Raw genomic sequence first — 21,807 nt, 5'->3', positions numbered from 1 at the left:
GGCAGCCCAGGCAGACGCCGTGGGAGAAGTCTCCGGCCAGGCAGCAGGGTAGAGGCCGTCACAGGTGTGGGCTTTTAGAGGGGCCAGTGTTCAGCCAGGGTGGGTGAGGCCAGGCCTTCCAAGGCCTTGCAAGCGGGCTGCGGAGAATGGGCTGGGGCCAGGACTGCTACAAAGGAGAACGGGGTCACTGACCAGCCAGCCAGGTGAGTGTCCGTAAGCGCAGGGTGTGGCTTTACCTGACAGTTGACGTCCATCTGTCCATTTGAAAGCAGATACTGAACTACATCATAGTGACCCTTCTTGGCAGCGAGGTGCAGACAGGTGGAGCCCTCTGCATCCTGCAACACAATTTCCACAGAAATCACATGACCTACAGCACGACCCTGAGCACATGACCACGTGAGCGTTCGCTCCCCACACGAGGGAGGTTCCTTCGAGAAGGAGAAGGAACCCAGGCAGACAAAGGCGGAGTTATTTTCAGAGGTCCTACAACTGGGGTCCAAGCCCCGTCCGCCGGGCTCCAGACTCCAAGCTCCTGACACCAATGGGGCCTCAGGTGGCAAGGAGTCTTCAAGTTTTAAGACACACCTGCACATACATCATGTCAACCGCCTATCCCTTCCTTTCTCCCACGGTCCACACAGGCCGAGCAGGCCCCGGGCTTCTCAACGGGGCCAGGTGCTGTGCCCTGTCCCTCCGTTCCAACGTGGCGCCCAGGACTATGCCAGGCACCTGCAGCACTCCTCACGTGACAAGAGGGCCACCCGTACCCATCGGGACCTCTACAAGACAATGGTGGCCGTTGCACATTTTTAGACTAGTGCTAATAATTCCGTAATCGTTATCCATACGCCACAGAATTAAAAACAATAAATGGCAGAGAAGAGCAGGGGCCCAGAGCGGGGGCACGCTTGCCCTGCAGTCCGACGCACACCAGGGCGGCTGCCTGCCTGAGTTTGCCTCCTCCTGAGGCGCATCTCCCCGTTAGCTTTCAGCTCTACTTCCTCAAGCAAGCTAAATCTATCCCACTGACTGAAGGACCTCAAAACAAAACAAAAGCCACCCTCCACTGTGGAAGTCAGACCCAGAAAGCTCCAGGAGAGACTTGGGGGTCCTGGGAGGGCTAGGGGACCATGTGTGCCCCGGTTCACAGGGCCAGGCTCAGTGCCCACCTGAGAGCCTGCATCCTGCACAGATGGACTCTTCCTGGGCATGCGCCTCAGGGACCTGTGCGGACACACTTCCACCATTTTCTCCTTACAGGGTCTCTCTTACAGGTCCCCCTGCTCCTGTCTGTACTGACCATGTTTCCTCAGTCCCTCTTTCTCCCTCCTTCTGACCCTCTAAGCAGTAAACCGAGACTTTCACACACACACCGTTAAAACAGATTTCTTACCAAGCCTGAAGTTAGTAACCCGCTTTACTCAAGAAAACCCACACACTCAAACCCCATATTACTGGTGTTTAAATTTTTAATTGTATGATAAATACAAAAATGTATGATTGTTGGTGTAAAGGCTGGGCTTATTTTCAAGTGTTCTCAGTTGAATGACTTTGCACTGAGTATCGCAAAACCTCCCCCTGTTCACACATCCCAGAGCTGAACAGGGGCATCTCCTCCTGGGGGCGGGGGCCCGCCACCCGGCAGCAGCGACACGGGCCATGCTATGGCTCCTCTGAGCAGTCCAACCTTTGAGCGCCACCAAATCCAATGGCTACACGACGGTGTCTCAGGGTGGTTTTCAAAAGGCTGAGCACCTTCCCTGTGTTTGCTGGTTCCTCAGATTTCCCCTTCCAGGGACTGCCCGTTCATTCTTTGCCCATTTTTCTTTTGAGCTCTTTTGTTTGTAGGACTTCCTTATTTTTTGGATATTAATCCTTTGCCAGTATATTGCAATATCTTCTGGCAGCGTGTAGCCTGCCTTTTGTGAACTTTGTGACATTTTGTTGACCAGAATTTCTTAATTCCAATGAACTCGACTTTACCAATCACTTTTGCACTTTTCTGTGTTTTCCTGAAGAAATCTCTCCCTATGCTGGAATCACAAAGATAATCTTCCCTCTCTAAAAGTTTACTATTGCACGATACGTGTTCTCCATCCTTTCTGCTTCCATCTGTTTGTCCATTCAACGCGAGCACCTGCGGAAGCACACAACTGTCTGTGGTGAGCTCAGTCCTCACAGGTGCTGTCCCTATGGACGTGGGGTGGGGGGTGGGGGGTGGGGGCTGGGGCTCCTCGTCCCCTCGGCTTCTATCCTCTTTTCCTGCCTGTGGTTCTACAAATACTGCTTACTGCTCCACTTCACTTCCTCCACTAGACTTAAACTGTCCTTAAAGCTGTATTTCTTTTAAATTATTTTCTTTGTACTTCCTCTGGGGGCAATGATATTCCCCTAATCAGTCTACTTGGATTGATGTTTACCGCCTCCCACAGCAGAAATAAGACAGCCTGACAACAGTAGGATTTCATTCGTGGCTCCTGCCCCGTGCTGTTGGTGACACGTTTTACTTCTAAATTGGTATGAACTCCACCCTGTAAAAATATTTCGGCTTTAAACAGCCTTTTGTCTTTTAGGAAATTTAAAGAAAACAATGGTCTTTCACAGGTGCTATTCCTGGGCAGACTCTCAGGCAGAGTTTCCACCCCTGTTCGGGCAAATATATCAATAAACCCTACCACCTTTTGTTCACTTGAAAGTGTTTTTATTCCACAATTATTTTGGGGGGGACACTTTTACTGGATGCAGCCTTCTGGGTTGACAATTTTTTTGAGTTTTCTTTCCCCATTGTTTCAGATGAGAAGTTGGTGATTTTTTTATAATGCTGTTTGCCTACATGTCATGTGTCATTCTTTGGCTGGTTCTAAGATTTTCTTTGTTTTCAGTTTTCAACAGTGTGTATTCTTTGTATTTATCTAGTTTGGGGTTGGCTTAGTTTCTTGGATCTACAGATTGTTACCTTACCAAATCTGGGAAGCTTACGACCACTTTTTTTTCCAATATTTTTTTTCTATCAGATTCTTTCTCCCCTGTTTCTGGGAACTCCAATTACACATCAGTTGGAAACTGTCCTAAAAGCTGTTTTTCAGACTGAGTAATTTCAATGAGCGGTCTTCAGTTGCAGTGACCATTTTCTTCTACTGCACCCTATCTACAGCTAAGCTCATGCATGAGCCGTCCGTCCGCTTCGACGTCTGCTCCCCTCAAACCACTGGAAGTTCTCCGGTCCTTTGTCTGCAGGTTCCAGGTGCTTCTGTGAAGCCCTGCACGCTAACCTCTTGCCTCTGCAGTGGTGCTCAGCTTGGGCACGGGCTCCCGTAGCGAGGCTGGGTATCCGTGCCTTGGCAGAGAATGGGGTAAATGTGTGGGACTCATCCACCCGTCATAATGGAGAAGATTAATAATAGTTATCTATGGACATTTATAAAACAATTAAAGGTTTCCAGATTATAATAAACACCAAAAATAAAGCAAAAGACTAAAGCTTGAAAAAGTATTCATACCACATATAAATAACTATATACCAAAAAGCGTTCACTTTAAGACAAGCTAAATAAAATAGTAAAAAAGCAAATAAATAACCATTTTTGCATATCAAACTCTTAATATTTTTTAAAAGGTTTTTTTTTTTAAAGATTTTATTTATTTGACACGGGGGGGGGTATAAGCAGGGGGAGTGGGAGAGGGAGAAGCAGGGTCCCCGCTGAGCAGAGAGCCCAACATGGGACTCAATCCCAGGACCCCGAGATCGTGACCTGAGCCGAAGGCAGACGCTTCACCGACTGAGCCACCCAGGCGCCCCTGTTAATATTTCTTTAAAAACTTATCATAGTCGCCACTGGTAAGAGCAGATGGAAGTGAGTGCTCAGACACTCTTGGTGTACTTCAGGAAGAGATATAAAAACCCTCAGTATTTCAATCTAACAATTCCACACCCAGAAATATGTCCTAAAGAAATCAAATGTGCATAAACTTAGCTAAAAAAATGTTAACTGGAGCAGTGTGTATAATGATAACTGAAAACAGGGGTGCCAGAGTGGCTCAGTCAGTTAAGCGTCCAACTCTCGGTTTCGGCTCAGGTCATATCTCAGGGTCGTGGGATCAAGCCCCACGTTGGGTTCTGCATTCAGCAGGGAGTCTGCTTGAAAGATTCTCTCCCTCTGCCCCTCCCCCTGCCCACATGCTCACACTCTCCCTCTGAATATAAATAAATAAATCTTTAAAAAATTGAAAACAAAAATATTAAGCAATAAGCAAATTTGACTAAAAGTGATACCACTGCATCATGAAATACAATGCAGCCACCTCAAATAATGTTATAAAACAATGTTTAATAGAAAAACAGTGATAATTTGATGAAAAAAAGGAAGTTGAAAATTACTATTAACAGTATAAGTTTTTGGGAAGATGTGTATTAATGTGAAAAACTACAAGATAATTTTTATATTTTTACTGTAATTTATATATACATACGTACATAACGTAAGATTTGCCATTGTGGCCATTTTCAAGGGTACAATTTGGTGGCAGTGATCCCATTCACACTGCCGTGGGGCCCTCACCACCCACCCTAACCGGAAGCACGGTGCCCACTAAGCAGGGATGCCCACCGCGCCCCAGCCCCCATAACCTTTATTTAACCCACTTGCAGTCTCTCAATCTGACGACTTGGAGTCCTCACACGAGTGGACCCTACAGGATGCGTCCTTCTGGGACAGGCTTGTCTCACTCAGCACCTCCCTGTGCTGGGTCTTCCTTCTCGTTTAAGGCTGAGTGATGCCCCATAATTTGCACAGGCCATTTTTTGCTAATCTGTCCTTCTGTGGGTAGACACTTGGGCTGTTTCCACCTTCCTGCTTTGTGGACAAGGCTGCTGAGAACATGGGAGTGTAAATACCCATTCATGCCCCTACCTTCAGTTTCTTTGGGTTAATACCCGGGATTGGAATTGCTGGATCACATGGTAGTTCTATGTTTAACTTTTTGAGGAACCACCAAACTGTTTTCCACAGAAGCTGCATCATTTCACATTCCCACCAGCAATGCATGAGGGTTCCAATTTCTCTACATCCTTGTTAGCACTTACTTTCCATTTTGAGATAACTGTTGCCCCAAGGGTAGGTGACATCTCACTGGGGTTTTGATTTGCATTTCCCTGATGACTGGTGATACTGAGCATCTTTTCATGTGCTAATTGGCCATTTATAGATCTTCTCTGGAGAAATGTCTATTCAAAGTCTTTGCCCACTTTTGAATTGGGTTGGATTTGTGTTACTGAGCGGTAGGAGTTCTTTATATATTCTGGATAGGAATCCCCCATCAGGATTTATGACTATTTCTGCCATTCCGTGGGTTGTCTCTTCACACTCTTAGTGTCCTCTGACACATTAAAGTTTTTATTTTTGATTAAGTTTACCTATTTTATTATCTGTGCTATTGGTGTTATATCCAAGACATCATTGTCAGACCCAATGAATGTCATGAAGATTTTACTCTATCTTTTCTTCTAAGAGATTTATGTTTTTATCTGTTACGTTTAGGTCTTTGATCCATTTTGAGTAAATATCTAAATACGGTGTAAAGGAAGGGCCCAACTGCATTCTTTGACATGTGGAGATCCCATTTTCCCGGCACCATTTGTTAAAAAGACTGCCCTTTCCTCCCACTGAATGATCTTGGCACCCTGCCGAGAACCGTTTTATATCGGTGAGGGTCCGTTTCTGGGCCCTTCTCTCCCAGGGTCTGTACGTCTGTCTTCATGTCAGCACCGCGCTGTGTTGATTGCTGTAGCTTTCTAGTAGGTTTGGAAGTCAGGAAGCGTGAGGCCTCCAGCTCTGTTCTTCTGCAAGACTGTTTTGCTGTTCAGGGTCCCTGAGATCCGTATGAATTTCAGGATTGGTTTTTCTCTATCTGTAAAAAATGGCATTGGGATTTTGACAGGGATCGCACTGACTCTGTGGTTCGCCCCGGGTGTCCAGGTGCTTCAACAATGTTCAGTCTTCCAACCCACGCACACGGGACGCGTTTCCACATACTTACGTCTTCTTTCATCTCTTTCAGCAATGTTTTGTGGTTTTCCGGGTACAAGTCTTTTGTCCCCTTGGTTAAGTTTATTCCTTACACTTTACTCTTCTTGATGCTATTATAAATGGAATTCTTAATTTCCTTTTTGGATAGTTCATCTCAAGTGTACAGAGATACAACTGATGCTTCTGTATTTTGTATCTTACAACTTTTCTGCATGTATTTATTAGTTCTAGATTTTTTTGTGTGGATTCTTTAGGATTTTCTACATATAAAATCATACCATTTATGAACAGAGCTCATTTTACTTCTTTCCCAATTTGGATGCTTTTTTTGGGGGGGTGGCTAATTGCTCCAAGTGGAAGTCAGAAGAGGGAAAGTGTCCAAAATGAAGGAAGCTAGAGACCTCTGCATGGCAAACTCCTTATTCGCGGCTTTGTCTATTGTGAGGCACAAGAGATCCAGTGTTCACTAGTATTTTCTCAAATAAACTGGTAACCAAGCAAGGTGAACTAATAACTACTTCCAGACAAATAGGTGGATGTTTGATGGCTACCAATTCCTAAAGACGTTCCAACAAGCAACTGGCCCCTGCTCATCTTTCTAAAACATTTCTACACACAACAGGAATGCGTACCTTAGGATCCACGAGGGCCCCGGCCTTGATGAGGTACTTCACGGCATCTAAATGGTTATTTTCTGCTGCTTCCATCAGTGGGGTTCTCTGGTCTTCTGAGCAGGTGTCAATATTCGCGCCCGCCTAGTGAAACCGGACAGTTCAGGTGCGTAGAGAGCTCCCACTGCAGCCCCCACCTGGCATTCAGACACTTCAGACACTTGCGAGCTGAAAGATCTCACGAGCTATGCTAGTATCGTTTCTAATGACTGTAACTGAGTCTTCAGAACTGAAATCAAAGACATGATTGTTCTACTAGCGTCAAACCTTCAGTTCAAGAAGAGCATTTTCTTGACAGAGAATGTTTACAGCACATTAGTGACAGTACTTTTAGAAATGAGAAGTGATAACCTTCTAAAGCAGGAAAAGGAGGGGGCACCTGGGTGGCTCAGTCAGTTAAGTGTCTGCCTTCCGCTCAGAGTCCCGCATCGGGCTCCTTGCTCAGTGGCGAGTCTGCTTCTCCCTCCACCCCTCCCCCCATTTGTGTGTGCACGCTCTCTCAAAAATAAATAAAATCTTTTAAAAATAAAATAAAATAAAGCAGGCAAAGAGGGATGTGGAGGGGGCTGCTCAGCAAGGCTGGGCCAGAAGGCGGGCAGTGACCTGGCCTACAGTGACCACAGGGACATCCTGACTCAGTGACCTCTTTCTCTGGCTGTTTTAATGCTTCCCAAAATAAACAGAATAAAAGCTGATTCCCAATATTATGTATTTTGAAGCAATTTCTAATTCTTCCAATAGACTATGTACTTGGAAAACTAATGGTCTAGCAAGTATGCTTAGATAAACTTCAGTCTGTTTGAAACTTAAGAAGAAGGTCCAATTTTGAAACATGTTGTGTGCTAAAAGCAAACTGGATGTCTCACAATTAAAACCCTTTCCCCGTGGGGGTAAAACTGCCCAATTTCTTAAACTAATGTACCAAAAGCTAGTATTTAGTTTATAAAATAAGTATTTATCAGGAAAAGGCTAAGAATAGTATTGTTTTTACTGTTTGTAGTTAAAAACAAAAGGAACAAAATGAGTTAAAAGATTTTTAAATAGATCCAGAGTAGTACACAGGGAAACCAGGGGACTGAGGTGGTTCGGGGAATCCTGAACGTCTTCTGGCAAATTTCAGAGGGCAGGATGGGGCTGGGGACCACAGGCAGAGCTGAAGACCAGGCACTAACAGAAGGTCAGGGGTCAGAGAACCAGGCCCCTGACCTTCACTTAGAGCAGGGTCAGACCAGGCCCTGAGGACCCACGAGCGATTCCCAGTGTGCCCATCCGAAATCAGGGGCAACAAGTGACAGAGGCCCTCATAGGGACACACAGACACACACCAGAACTGACACCACAAACGTTGGCCCAGAAGAAAGTGATCGTCACCAGGAAAAGGTAGGGAAGACTGAGAGACAAAGCCAAAGAATCCCTGAGAACCTTGAGCCGGGGGAGAAGACAGAGGAGAGCAAGTCAAACCAGGAGGTCCCCACGTGACTGATGGGATTCCCACCAGAGAGAATGGTGAGAACAGGAAAGTGGGTCTTAAGGGAAAAGTCCCAGTTCGTCCAGCAGGATGGACTTAGTACAGACTCCAGGACAGACACACCATAGCCCAAGTGCTGGACACCAGGCAGGCCCCAACCCCCACACGTTCCCCAAAACCTCCCTGTGTGACCGTGCAGAGTGTGCAAGACCCCGTGTGGGTGTGCAAGGTGCGTGCATGCACCGCATGAGGTGTATGCAGGCCACGGCAGGTCCTCGAGCTCAGAGGTCAGTGCAACAGGTGTGGCTCTGTCCCTCTCCTCTGGGCTCTGTGACTAACAGAACATACACCTTTCTCTGTTAGGAAACACCTCACAGGCTCCCGACAGACGGCAACCACAGACACAGCAGAACACTCACGCAAGGAGGACAAGGCAACGGGGCACCCTAGAGTTGGGGAGCAGAGGGAGGTGACCTGCATCTGGACCCAGGGCAGCTGTCATGAATGACCAGTGGCAGGGATGCTCAGACCGCGGACGTCCCCAGGGCTGGCCAAAGGCCGGCATGAACTGCTGGAGCTGGATGTGCTGCATCTGCATCCGAGACCAGCAGAGCACCCTGACCACACAGCCCCTGAGCATGGGGAACGCCGCTCAGTGCCTAAGGAGTACATACTTCCTTCCGTTTAATTTTGTCATTTAAATCCAAATGGCCACATGTGGCAGCGGGCCAGGGCCCAAACGAAACAAGAGCTGTTTCCAGTGAGGCCTCAGGATGGAAGTTAAACAGGATGGAAAGATCTCAAAACTGCTCTTCACAGGCGCTTCTGGCTGTGAGGGAACGTTCCTCAAACCCCGAGAGCACAGGAACCCAGAAGAGTGTGGGCTAGCAACCCCAGTCAGCAGCTTCAGTGCCGCTTTGGGGCTGGGGAGAGGGTGCAGAGCCAGAGCCTGCCTAGTGGACGGTGTGGGGTGAGAGACACCCCACCAAAGCTGAACCTCCTAGAAACAACACCCTTGGATTCAGGGAAAACTAGAAAAACCCACCCCACCTCTTTCCTGGGGAATCTCAGGAAAGCAGCTCAGGTTCTAAAAGTAGAAAAATACTCATAATCACAGGCTCCCAAGCTCAGGGAGTGAGCAGCCTGGGCCATCGACATCAGGTCAGCACAGAGGGTCACAGAGAACACTAGAAAGGGCTGGTTTCCCCAGTAAGTCACATTTTATTTTGCAACAGTTTAAGACACAGAGAAGCTGCAGAACGGCAAGAGCTCCTGAGCTCTCGGCTTTCCCAGGACGGTGCCTCACACGAGGGCAGGAGGGGCAGGACCAGACCAGAGCACAGGCACACTGCCCCCCCACCCCCGTGCTCACAGGCACGAGTAGGGTTTCTGCTCTTGGACTGAAAAGAAGACACACTAGAATTCCTACTGCGTGACTCGATGAGCATAAAGCGGGGAGGCAGACACAGGTAAGCCACATGGTGATCAAACCAGAGAGATGCAGAGACCGAGGCTGTGAGAGCCTGGAGAGCCATCCCCTCCAGGGGGCATGGGCAGGGCTGTGTCCTGACCTGGGCTGAGGTGGGTGCCCTTCACGATTATTTATTAACAGGACGTTTACATGTTAAGAACTTTTCTGTATGCATCTTAGACACACACACACTTTAACGGTAAAAAAAAAAAAAAAAAAAAAAAAGGCCAAAGAGAAAACAAGCCCTTTCAAAGCTAACTTCCCAAAAGAAAGCACAGAAGCTGGAAGACAGTGGAATCATTCCTTAAACAAAGTGAAAGAAAACAACCAGCAACGTCTCCCAAGAAGCCCCCACACTGGCCGCTGAGATGAGGAGAAGCCTGGGCAGCCCCTCACCCAACGCAGCCCACAGGACCATCAGGGTGACCCTGCCCCACCTCCTGCCTCACCCCTGTCCTGCAACAGTCCCACACAGCACTGGGCCTCCAGTCCACCCTCGCAAAAGTACAAAGCACGTCCATGCCCTCCTCGCAACGGGGACGAGACAGCGGTCCCCCTGGAGTGCTGACCCCCAGCCCTCTCCCTCTCAGAGCACTAGCACCCGTGGTCACTGCTTCGATGACCATGCCCGCTGCCCTTGACTTCTCTCCAATGAGCTCATTCTCCGTCAGATCAGCCACCCACCACAGTCACCGCCAAGAACCATCCCTTGCAGGACCACTCTGAGCAGCCCTCTCGGCTGCCCCCGAGTCCTGCCAGGCTTCTCCTTGAACTCGCACCCGAGGCCTCCATGGGCCTCCCCACCGAAATGGCTCAAGCTCACCAATCCAGTGCAAGGCCTTCTCCCCCCAACTTGGCATCTGCAGCTCCCTCATCTTGCCTGTCTAAAGACGGAGGACATGACACCTGCAAACCAGATCACAGAGTGACCTCTGGAGGCAAGAAAGAAGAGTCTACAGCCTCCACGTGAGTAAAGAGAAAGGAAATGAGATGATTGAAGCAAATATCAACCCAAAAGAAGGCAACAAAGGAGATTAAAAAAACATATCTGTTTGAAAGGACTAAGAATCAAAACAACAAAATAAAACATCAGAAATATATTTAAATGACAGAAATTACAGTAAATATTATCTAGACTAAAAATTCCTATTAAAATACCACGGTTATCAGACTGAGCTTTTAAAAAATCTAGCAACATGCTACTTAACAAGATACATCCAAATCAGAGGCTCTTTGGCACGAGAGGGAGTTAGAAATCTACACTAACAGGTGTGTCTACTGTAAAAGAGACGCACGCACACGTCGACGCGATTGCAAACTGCTCCGCCCACAGCTGCTGCTTCCATCAGCACCGGTCAGAACAAGAAAGCACTCCAGGTGAGTGGGGACACACCAGAAGCTGTGGCGTCAAGACAGAAGACACACACGCGAGGCTGAGGGAGGGGAGCAGCCCCGGCACTCTGGCCGTCGGCACTCTAGCTCCCACAGAGGCGCAAGCAGGAGACAGCCCACATGTGCCCCTCTCCAGCCAGCAGTGTCTGCGGGGTACCCGAAAGGGAGAAGGCAGGGACCCCCCACCAGCATTTTAGTACTTCAGATGTGAACAAACAGGAATCATCAGGCATCTGAGGAAAACCTTTAAAAAAGAAAGACCAAAACGAAGAGAGCAGCATAAAACTTCAAAATTACTGTAATACCTTCAAAGGAACAAGGGAAGAGCAGAGGTACAAAAAAGGAACTCTCGGGGAGCAAGCAAGGACTCTGGACCTCAAGATGTGACTGCACAGATTAAAATTCCCCAGAGGAGCTGGAGGGTGAGGTCAAGAACACTGCCCAGCAAGTGGAACGGGAAATGCAGAGCAGGTGCACAGCAGGAAGCGAAGACCAGAGATGAGTCCATAAGGACTAACATGAACGGGGGCTCCAGAGGGCAGACGGGAAGGTGGCATCCAGAAACCCCAGAACAAGGGACAGGAATGTCTACACTGAAAGGACACACCAAATGCCCCAAAGGAGTCAAAAGACCACTGCACCACAGTGGGATTTCAGACCAGTGGACTGAAGGAAATTTCCTGAAGCATTGGAGATAAAGGATCAGACTGAAAACGTGGTCTCCAGCAGACAGGGGACCCAACACAGGGCCAGGGTCAGGGAAGGGGTGGCCCAGAGAAAGAGGACATGGGAAGCAAGCAACAGGGCTTCCAGGTGACACGGAGACAAGAGGCGGTCTGTTCGGAGGGTTAGGGATGAATCAGCAGGAGGCCAAGAGATGACAGGAGCACTTGACAATTACGGCTCTCGTATGCGCCACGGCCCACAAGGGCTCCCACTGATCTCAGCAACATGGGGACATGATCAAATGGGGAGGACTGGGGTGGGGTGGGGGGGTGGTATGTGAGCCAGGGCCAAGCCTTTCCACGCTCCAAAGTCAGTAATGAATACTGAAACCTGAATGTAGAACGGGAACAAAGACGACAAGTCTAGACAGAGCCAGAGAAGCGGCTGCTGGACTGACATCAGGGCCAGGACTGGGGGGACAGAAACGCTGGTTTTCTCTTGGAGCCAGGAAGTGCTGTAAGACTTTCTAGCTCTCTAAATTATGAATCCCATTTTATTTCACTCAACAAAGACAAGAGGGAGTGGGTGGAGGGCTCTGTGGAGAGCCGTGCATCCGACCTGAATCAGCATGTGGCAGATGTCCACGTGGCCGGCCTCCGCGGCGGCGTGCAGTGGGGAGCGCTTGCTCTGGTGTTCCATCTTGAAGTTGGGGTCGATCCCGTCAACTGTCAACAAAAAGGTTTCACCGATTATCTCGGAAGCAGCCTCTGGTTCCCACCACTTTAGGGTGGTCACAAAGGCTGATAAAAGCACATGTGGACGACCACCGAGATCCAGCATCACACAACACCATCCCGAGTCTAGGTAACAGTGAAGCCAGGCTCCAAACACGCTGGAAGATTCAAAAGAAGTACGCTAGTTTCACACAAAATTCACCATGTGGGTCTATTGCCAGGAACCACCTAACAACATGAATCCCTTCACTCACTGCCCTTGTCTCACTCAAGGGCTCCCAGAGTTTCTCTGGGGTTCCTTCTGTGTTTTCAAGCACTCCTGCTCTCAGCCTTCCCTCTAGGCCGGGGGCACCTGCTAAGCTCAAGGACAACAGGCCCACGGGGCAGCCTCACACACACGTGACCTGGTGCACATGATCCCAGCAGGCCTGACGCGGACAATCGGCTGACAGACCGGCCACAGAGCAGCCAGGCAACCTCAGCACCCTACCAAGCCTGGGGGGAAACACCTAAAACTGCCATTTTGGTCAACATTAAATAACTTACATTTTTGGAATAAATCGTTGAGTTTCTTCTTTGACTGTCAAGTGAAGGGATTTTTAATCACTCTTTTGAACCCAGAGAAACAAAGCCTCAAGCTGCGAGCTCAGAATCGAATTACTGCCCCTTCCTTGCTGGAGCAGAGCTGGGGAGGGTCTGAAAGCACCGGCAGGCGCGTCAGCCCTGAGACGCACGTACAGCGTCTTGATCTGCCCACAGCTGGCTTCCACCAGCACAGGCCTGGCACCTGCCCTCCTGCCACCAGTGCCCAGTCGGCCCCAGCTCACTCATCTTCCTTTTTCTGAATCTACATCTTCTCTTAATTTAATCGTACACCTAATTCCTCTTTTAAAATGCGAAATTCATAGAAAATATTTCTATTATCACGAATAACAGAATATGAACATCATGCACAGGATGAACACCACTGGGCCCAGGTCAGAGAAATGAGAGACAGATAAAGAAAAAAATGAGACCCAGCTCCTAAGGAAAGATAACAAACTACTACCGGCCCCGGGGCCCAGGGACAGGTAGCGGGCCCCAGCGGACGTGCGGCTGCTTACCCAGCATGAGCAGCACCTTCTGCAGCTCTCCTTGCCTGGCGGAGAAGTACAGCTGCTTCGGGTGGAAGCGAAGCTTCTTGGGTCTGTGGGGAAAGCACGGACAGCTGTGACCACCAGGTGGCCCCACCGGGCTCCCAGCCCACGGGCCACGGCCGCAGATGCGCAGAAGCACGCTGCAGGATGGGAAGGCCTGCGGAAGTCTACCTGCTGATGCCTCAGGGTCGGGGCACCAAACTCACCAGGCTCAGGCATCCCACAGGAAAAAAACAACAAAAACGAGCAACTACCTTCTTCATCCACAGCAGGAGAATGGTTCCTGAGGCTTCTGTGTACTGTGACAACAGAGCGAACCATCTTTGCAGCATGGGGTCCAGGGAGGCCCTGAGGTGGCAGGGGCAGCGTGGTCCCCCTGGCCCAGCCCGCCCCCTGCAGCAGTATGTGGTCTGGGCCTGGTGAGCGGGGCAGGGGGACCCCCAGTCACCCTAACGTCAGGGCCACAGATGAGGCTGGAGACCAAGAGAGGGAAACTATGGGGGACGGGCAGCGTGTCCTAACACCTGAGCCTCCCCTAATCGAGAGCACCATGACATACGCCCCTTCCGGCAGAGAGGCGTGCTGCCCCAAGGGAGGGCATGTGGCCTGGCCTGAGGCCCTGGTGAACTAGGCCAGTGGGCTTCCCTGGGAGAGGATACCTGCCTGGCTCACAGGTCACAGACTCGGGGCCCTGATGCAGGGCTACACTATCTGAGAGTTGGCAGGTGAGCCTGAACAGCCACTTGATCCAACCCTTCATTTCACAGATGAGGAATGAGCCAAGTGGCATTTGCTCTTATGTCCTGAAGTCAACACCAGGGGGTCAACAATATCCAAGGGAAATGTTTGTAAAAGCCTCACAAGGACTGTCCTCACTTATGACTTCAAAGAAGTCATCTTTTGCTCTTAGTGTAATGGACAACTTGCAATAATTTCCTGAAATAGTGTAAAAATATGTGAATTGTCCTGCTGAAACCATTTATCAAAAAGCTGAAGAACGTTACAGTGACCTCTTTGGGAATGCACCGTGTCCCTGTGGGGGAGCCCAGTGACCGTCAGGGGGTGCCGCACGGGGTGCAGACTCTTAGGAAGTGCGACCATGGCGGCATTGGAAGCACTGGGGGGTTTCCAGACGTACGGGTGCAAACGGCCCAGTGGCTGACACGGAGGGAAGAGAAATCTGCAGGAAGAAATGTCCAGATGGGCAGATGTCAGTGGGTCAGGCCCTGAGCCACGTCTGAAAACGCAGACTGGTTCTTACTTTTCCGAGTCCAGAGCGATCAGAGCACTTTCCAAGGTCTCCTTCCCTGGTCCCTGGGAAAGGCCGGGGGCCGGCTTCACCAGCCCGGCAGGCCCCGTGAGGTCGAAGCCCTCGGCTGCCTGGGGGGCTGTGCCCTGCGGCTTGCCGTCCTCCAAGAGCGGTGGTCCAGCAGTGCTTCAGGGGTAGGAAACAAATGATATGCTGAATTGTAGACACGTGAAAAACTCCACTTCTTGTGGAGACCAACGAAAACACAGAACATGATTCACTTGGACCCTTCCAGCTGAGCGTGAAAACAGCTCCAGACTCGCTCTCTGTTCAGTCCTTGGATCAAAGTCCAGTTCAGGGCAAATTCCCAGAAAGAAAGTGACATTCAAAGCAAAAGGGCAACTTTTCCAGGGTTTCCAGGACCACGTTCAAGTTTGCTTTTGTGAATGAACTTCCCAGTTGGAGCTATCAAACCCACTGCTCTTGCCAGTGGGAGGAAATCCTCCCGGAAACCTGATTCAAGGCATGTTACATTCATTTATAGATTAGCAGGGTTAATACAGAACAAGAAGGATTCGGCCTCCTCCCAATATTCAGTTTGATACGTCTACAATTCAAGGCTCTTTTAAACAGCCTTCGACGAAGTATTACTTTTCTATCAGTGTGATATTTATTATGTTATATATTCCCAATATGAACCCTTCCCTTAACAAAATTCTTTTTTCATTTAGCCAGGGCCTTCAAAATATGACTGACTGTACAAGCTAGAGCTAATGTTTCATATTATACTCGCATGCAACAGATGCACGGGTGTGTGGGGGCACAGACGTGCACGGACATACAGACACTCTCGCAGGCGCAGAGGACACGTGCACACACACATGCAGGGGTCAGCACTTAAGAGACACACGGGTCTCCAGGGGAGCTGACCGAGGCTGCACTGGGCGCATACCTGCCCGTGGTCGTGTCAGCCCTGCCCTCCACCAAGGAGCTCTTGTCCTGCCCGGGGGCCAGCGTCACGGTGGAGGTCGTGTCCGCTTTTGCGATGGTCACCTCTTTGGCCTTGGAGATCTCCTCCCCACAGTGGGGACAGTAGCTGGCATTATTGACTCGAGAGGCACAGTCTTTGTGAAAGCGGTGAGAGATGCTGCTCTCAGGCTGACACTCCATAAAATTACCCTGAAAACGGGAAGACTAGAAATCACTGTTTAAAATTACGGCTAACATGCATGAAAGTAGACAAAGTGCTACTGAACCTGCCTGTGAATGTGGTGTGGGGGCTGAGGGCCCAGAGGCCAGTCGGGGCTCCCAGTCCCTGGCTAGGTAAGCAGGAGACCCATGTCCTATGTCTGTGGTGTGTCCACACGTGCCCCTGCTTTGTTTTTTGAAGATTTATTTATTTGAGAGAGAGACAGCAAGAGCAGGAGGGGCAGAGGGAGAGGGAGAGACTCTCAAGCAGAATCCACGCCGAGTGCGGAGCCTGATTGGGGTTCAATCCCACAACCCTGGGATCGTGACCTGAGCTGAAGCCAAGAGGCAAATGCTTAACTGACTGAGCCACCCAGACGACCCCCACCCTGCTCCACTGCTGCTCTAAAGAGAGTGAGCAAAGTGGGGAGAAGCCACGTGACTGCCCCCCACACCCCAGGAGGCCAAGGCCTCACTCTCCGGCTGTTCTAACCCGAGAAGAGACTGCACAGAAAACCAGGTCCCAAGAAGGACCCCCAGAGGACAATCCAGGAAAGAGAAACTCGGAACAGAGAGGAGGGACAGTGTTCTGCAGAGGTGACCCAGCATCGCCGGGGGGCACTTCAGGCAAACCCGATGGCCTCAAAAAAGGACTCGCCGGCGGCACCAAGGAGGTAAACCCCCAGCACGACGAGAAGCAGTGAGAGTAGTGCGCCCTTGCTGGGAGCTAAGGGTCACTGGACCCAGAGAAGCAGTCTCCCTCTTTTCCAGGAGAAGCAACAAGGATGTGGAAGACAACAAACGGCACACAGGTGAAATCCCAAGAGCAGCCACTGCAGAGAGGCTCCTGACCCACGCGGTTGCTCAGCTGTGGGCCAAGCGAACTGCAGGGACCCCCGCGTTCTGATGGGCACCCTAGGCATGGGTATGTGTGGAATGAAGTAACTGACAGAGAAGACCCTAAAACCAAGAGATGACGGCAAAGCAGAAGAAGAGGCAGGCAGGCCCTGCCCAGGAGCAAGGCCGCGGTGTGTTCAGACACAGTGAGCAGGAGGAGGGGGGCTGAGGCGCCTGCCCCCCGCGTCCCAGCTGTCCCCGGGAGGCTGCAGGCTCACACGAAGCAAGAGGAGAGTGTATCGTGGGGAGGGGCGTCCAGGCAGGCCCCAGACCAGGGAGCTGCTGGGAGGTGTCTGCTACAACGGTGGGCCAGGGGAGGGAGGGAGGGAGCAGTGGCGTGAGCCTGCTGAGCCGGGGACCGCACGGCGAGCTGGGCACTGAGCTGGGCACTGAGCTGGGCACTGAGCGGGGCACTGAGCGGGGCACTTACCGCTGTGCAGAAGTAGCCACAGCCGGGACAGCACTGGTGCTTCACCATCCGGCCCCGGTGGTCTTCACAAAGCACCAAGAGCGGGGCTTTGCTGGATGGGCGCATTAGCTCATGCTTGACCACGCTGTTGGTGCACCTGCCCAGCTGTAATCACACAAGACCAGGGTCAGCAACAGAGCCGTCGGGGGCTGGGGGGGAGGGGCAGATGCGAGTCCAAGGCGGACTCTGGGGGCTCCGTCCTCTACGAGTCGCCAGAACAGAACAGTGAGCCTGACAGGTGGCCGCATGCAGGGTCAGAGGGTCTGCCGCAGGTGGTTCACTGGGCGAATCGAGGAAACATCCAGGGCAAGCTGGGGTGTAGGCCAGGTACGGAGGACAAATGGACATACACCAGGCCAGAGAGGAAGGACGTCGGGGGCCATCAGTGGAACGTCCTGTGAATCCATGGAGCCCCGCAAGTGGTCAGGGCAGCCAGAGCGAAACACCAGACAAAGGGCTACAGGTTAGTTGCAGACAGTGGGCGAGTGTGGCTCAGGTGTACCCCCACAGCGGCCTCGGGCCTCTGAGCAGGCGCCCCATGACCTGCCCTGCAACTGCTCAGCCGACGGTGCCCCCCACCCCCACCAAGTGACGCAGACTCAGCGAACAGCAAGGTGCAGACCCACCTTCCCCGACCAACGTGTACTCCAGTGGGAGAAGCAAAGACAAAAGCACAGAGACTAAAGCTACCAAGCGGAAATCAGAAGCCGTCTGAGGAGCACAAGCTAGGGCGGGAGAGTGTGTAGGAAACTGTCACCAGTGCCCCTAAAGAAACAGACTTCGTGGCCATTCCCACACTGGAACGGGAGGCTACAAGGAAGACACGCTTGGGGAAAAATGAGCTCTCAAGAATTAGAATTAAGGTGGAAGAAAGGGAAATCCCCACAGAAGTGCTGGAAGAAAGATGGGGAATTTTCTGAAAGTGAAGCAAACAGACAAAAATTTGGAAAATGGAGAAGAAAACTGGAGGCTCCATCTAGGGGACCTAAAATAAAGGTAAAACGGAGAGAAGGCAAGGGTACACCAACTGGAAGGATGCGCTCGTCCCTGCCTGTGTGGGGGGCGGCGGCCGCCGGGCACCGGCGTGCTCCCGGCCAGGCAGCGGGACGCCAAGGAGGAAGCAGCCCAGCCGTGCGGCGAGCACCGCGCAACAGGACAAAGAGCAATCCCAATATAAGAAGGAAACGTGTCCAACTCGGAGCTCTGACTGACAGAAAGCACTTCCAGAGTACAAAGTCTCCGATATTTAACCCCCAGCAACCTTCCGCGAGAAGCCACTGATGGTTACGTACAACCAAGACGAGAAAGTTGTGACCCAGACAGACTTGATGCACTGAAAATGCCTACAGAAATGAGCAATTCCATCGATCTAGGACTGCATTTGTAATAGGTACACAGAAAATAAAAAATGAGAAAATCATTAACTCAGGAAAATAAAAAGTTGTTTAGCAGAAGAAATGTAATCCAAGCATGCCACTGGCTCAGCTGTGAGCATTTCCATAGTGTGTTATGAAAACCACAAATACAGTTTTAACCAAAAATGAAGACAGAATGCAAACTGCAGGTGAGGTAATGAGAAAGGAGAGCACCTCCGCCACAGTCAGAAACCAACAGGCAGGATCTCTTACGTAGACAGTCAAGAAATGACAGCAGAAAAGAGGGTTATGTAAAACTATGGGAAAAAAATTTAAAATACAAGGAAAATTTCAAAGAGGTCAAAGTGGCCGTCCCAGGGGAGGGAGACCGGGAGAACCAGCGTGAAGAGCTGGCATGGGCAAACAGCAGGAATTCTGTTCCTGACACGCAGTCAAGCTGACATCTAACAACATCGTGGACATTTACAGTTGTCACAAGCAGGAAAGGAGATGCTGCTAAACATCTGACTACAAACAGGATGATCCTGCACAGAGAATCATTTGGTCCAAAGCGGCAGAGGTGCTGCAGCTGAGGGGATCTGCTCGGGAGTCTGAGCACACGGCCAAGAGCCAGAGCAGGCCACACAAGGAGACTGGGAGGTGGCCCGATGCCGCACAAGCACACCAGGAATGTTAGAAAGTCAAATAAAAACGGTAGAAATAAAAAATATGGGAACAAATAAATGCATATGACTGGCTCGTGAACATACTCCACAAGGAAGAAATTACTGAATTGAAAAATGTCAATGTAATTAACCCAAACCTAAAATAGAAACAGAAAAAAGCAGAACACCCACCGGCTGAGACAGTATCACATAAGCTGACGTACATATGACCAGAGTGCCAGACAGGGGAGGACAGCCAGGCCAAGAAGTTAAGGGCTGCCAGGCGAGAAGGCTCGGGGACAAGCAGGCGACAGATCAAAGTCCGAGAGGCTCAGAGAGACTGAAGGAGGATAAGCATCGAAAGAGAAAGATAGCCAAACCATGGCACCCAGGCCCAGAGACAGGAGAAAACCCTGGAGCAGCCGAAGAAAAACTCAACATCACAGCAGGGGAAAGATAGGAAGGGCGGCCAGCATCCTCGTCAGAAACCATGGAAGCTGACACAGCAGCAGTCTTTGCAGGTGCTGAGAGTTCTACGCCCATGAAAATACCTCCCCAGACGAAGGCAGAACAGAGACGTTTCCAGGCCCACGGAAGTGAGAGCACTCACTGTCGGCACCGAGCTGCGCGCGGGGGCGGCTAGGACAGCCGCATCCGGGGCTCCGACTCAACAGAGTGGGGGCGGTCCTGGGGTAGGGTCTAAATGAAAGTCAACCAAAGACTACTTTGATGTTTAAGCAATCTGAAAGACAACTATTTAAAGCAAAAATAACAGCAATACCCTGTGGTACATATGAAATTAAAACGCATGACAAAAGCTGGGAGGGAGAATTTGGGACCACGTTACCGTAAGACCCTTACACCATGTCACCAGAACACCAGAACAAGGTACAGACGTGTGCCGTAAACCCCAGGGCAGTCCCCGCAGACATCAGAAGACGCACATAATAAAGCCAACAGTGGAATAAACTGGAATCATAAAAAAATTCAATCCAAAAGACAAAAAAGAGAGAAAAATGAGTAACGGATGACATTAACCCTAACACCATGAGGACGTTAGATCGTAGCCCAACTACAGCAACAACGCATGAGGTGGGGATGATCTGAACAAGATTCAAGAACAGAGACTAAAGAAATCCACTTTAAAGACAAAGACAGGTGAAAAGTAAAAGGGTGCAGACAGTAATCCAAGGAAAGCTAGGTGCTTATGTGAGTACTGGGCACACGAGGTCTCAGCACAGGTGTCTCCTGGGGTCGCAGAGGGACAGCGCATCAGACGCAGGTGAACGGAGCAGAGCCTCCACACCGATGGGTCTGGAAGGAGAAACCCATATGGCTGAAGAATCTAACACTCCTCCCTCAGCAACAGAACTGACGGACAGACTGAGAAAAGCATCGGACGACCTGAATAGCAGGTTCCTGACAGCAGTGGGGGTCACGTACACATTTGCCAACACTCAGAACCACACACAAAAAGGTGCCTTTCACTGTGTGAAGTGTACCTCAATAAGCTGCCTGACAAAGAAAATAAAAAGACAAAGGAGCTTGTTTTGGGAAGGGCTGCTTGCTAGCAACTAAACATGAGATAGGGAGACCACAAAACAATTTTGGGGAAAACAGTGGCCTAAAAATTTCCTGGAATCCCACATAAAACAGCAACTAGACAGCAAAGCCACAACCCAAAGACATCATTTACAACAAAATCAAGCTACCGTGGCTACAAGACTCAAGTGTCTGGAGGCAAACCCCATTCAGCCACGAGACACATGCAACACTGGTACTGGAGCAGGAGGAGAAGGAAGACAGAGGTACTGTCTCGTGGACCCCAGGACAGGGACAGTGAAATACGAGATCCTCACTGGGAAACCCCGCAGGGAGGCCTGGGGCCAATGTGGTCCACCCTCCAGGAATCTCAAAGCCTTGGGCTAACGTCCTCCTAAAGTCCTGCAGAGGGAGTGAGAAGAGTCTGGTCATCTCTGCATTAAGCTGCAGACGTACAAGGAGGACAGAGGAACAGCTGAATAGCACCACGACTGCGGGATCCATCAACTCCAGATGATGTGGCCACATGGCCCAGGTTGTTCCACGGAAAAATTGAAAGTAAAAGAAAAGGAGGGGGGAGTATGTGTAAATTAAAAGACAAAAAGACAATAGTGTCTATGGGTTTAGATACGGATGGTAAGGATGCTCAGAAAACACAGGGGGGTGAGCACTACAGACGGCAGAATGGGGGCCACTGAGGCCCCTGTCAGGTCCTGAACCCTGGTGGTAGGTTATCAGAGTGTTCGCCCCAGAGAGACTCAGGAGGCCAAACATTGGTCTTGTATTGTTTTCTGGATCTCTTTCATTTTACAACACACTGAATACAGAAAAGACCATGAGTCCCTAAGATGCTAAAGTAAAGGAGAGAGGGATGG

The 21,807-nt window shown here is 50.3% G+C and overlaps 1 protein-coding gene across 9 annotated transcripts in view; it reads right to left on the bottom strand.

Annotated features, from left to right (window-relative positions):
- The window catches only part of EHMT1 (euchromatic histone lysine methyltransferase 1), a 137,827-nt gene that overhangs the window by 21,754 nt on the left and 94,266 nt on the right, over window positions 1-21,807 (bottom strand). For all 9 annotated transcript variants that reach the window (XM_036064983.2, XM_078062102.1, XM_078062103.1 and 6 more), the window contains 7 exons: window positions 17,332-17,475; window positions 15,769-15,995; window positions 14,829-15,002; window positions 13,535-13,617; window positions 12,316-12,422; window positions 6,662-6,784; window positions 237-338 (listed from right to left, as the gene is read on the bottom strand). In XM_036064983.2, the coding sequence (XP_035920876.2) occupies window positions 237-338; window positions 6,662-6,784; window positions 12,316-12,422; window positions 13,535-13,617; window positions 14,829-15,002; window positions 15,769-15,995; window positions 17,332-17,475 (960 nt within the window). The remainder of the gene's footprint in view (window positions 1-236; window positions 339-6,661; window positions 6,785-12,315; window positions 12,423-13,534; window positions 13,618-14,828; window positions 15,003-15,768; window positions 15,996-17,331; window positions 17,476-21,807) is intronic.

Source organism: Halichoerus grypus, chromosome 14, assembly GCF_964656455.1.
Source record: "Halichoerus grypus chromosome 14, mHalGry1.hap1.1, whole genome shotgun sequence".
In the NCBI taxonomy this organism is placed as follows: domain Eukaryota; kingdom Metazoa; phylum Chordata; class Mammalia; order Carnivora; family Phocidae; genus Halichoerus; species Halichoerus grypus.
Note: the sequence above shows the minus strand (reverse complement) of the source record. Positions and strands in the feature narration are given on the sequence as shown.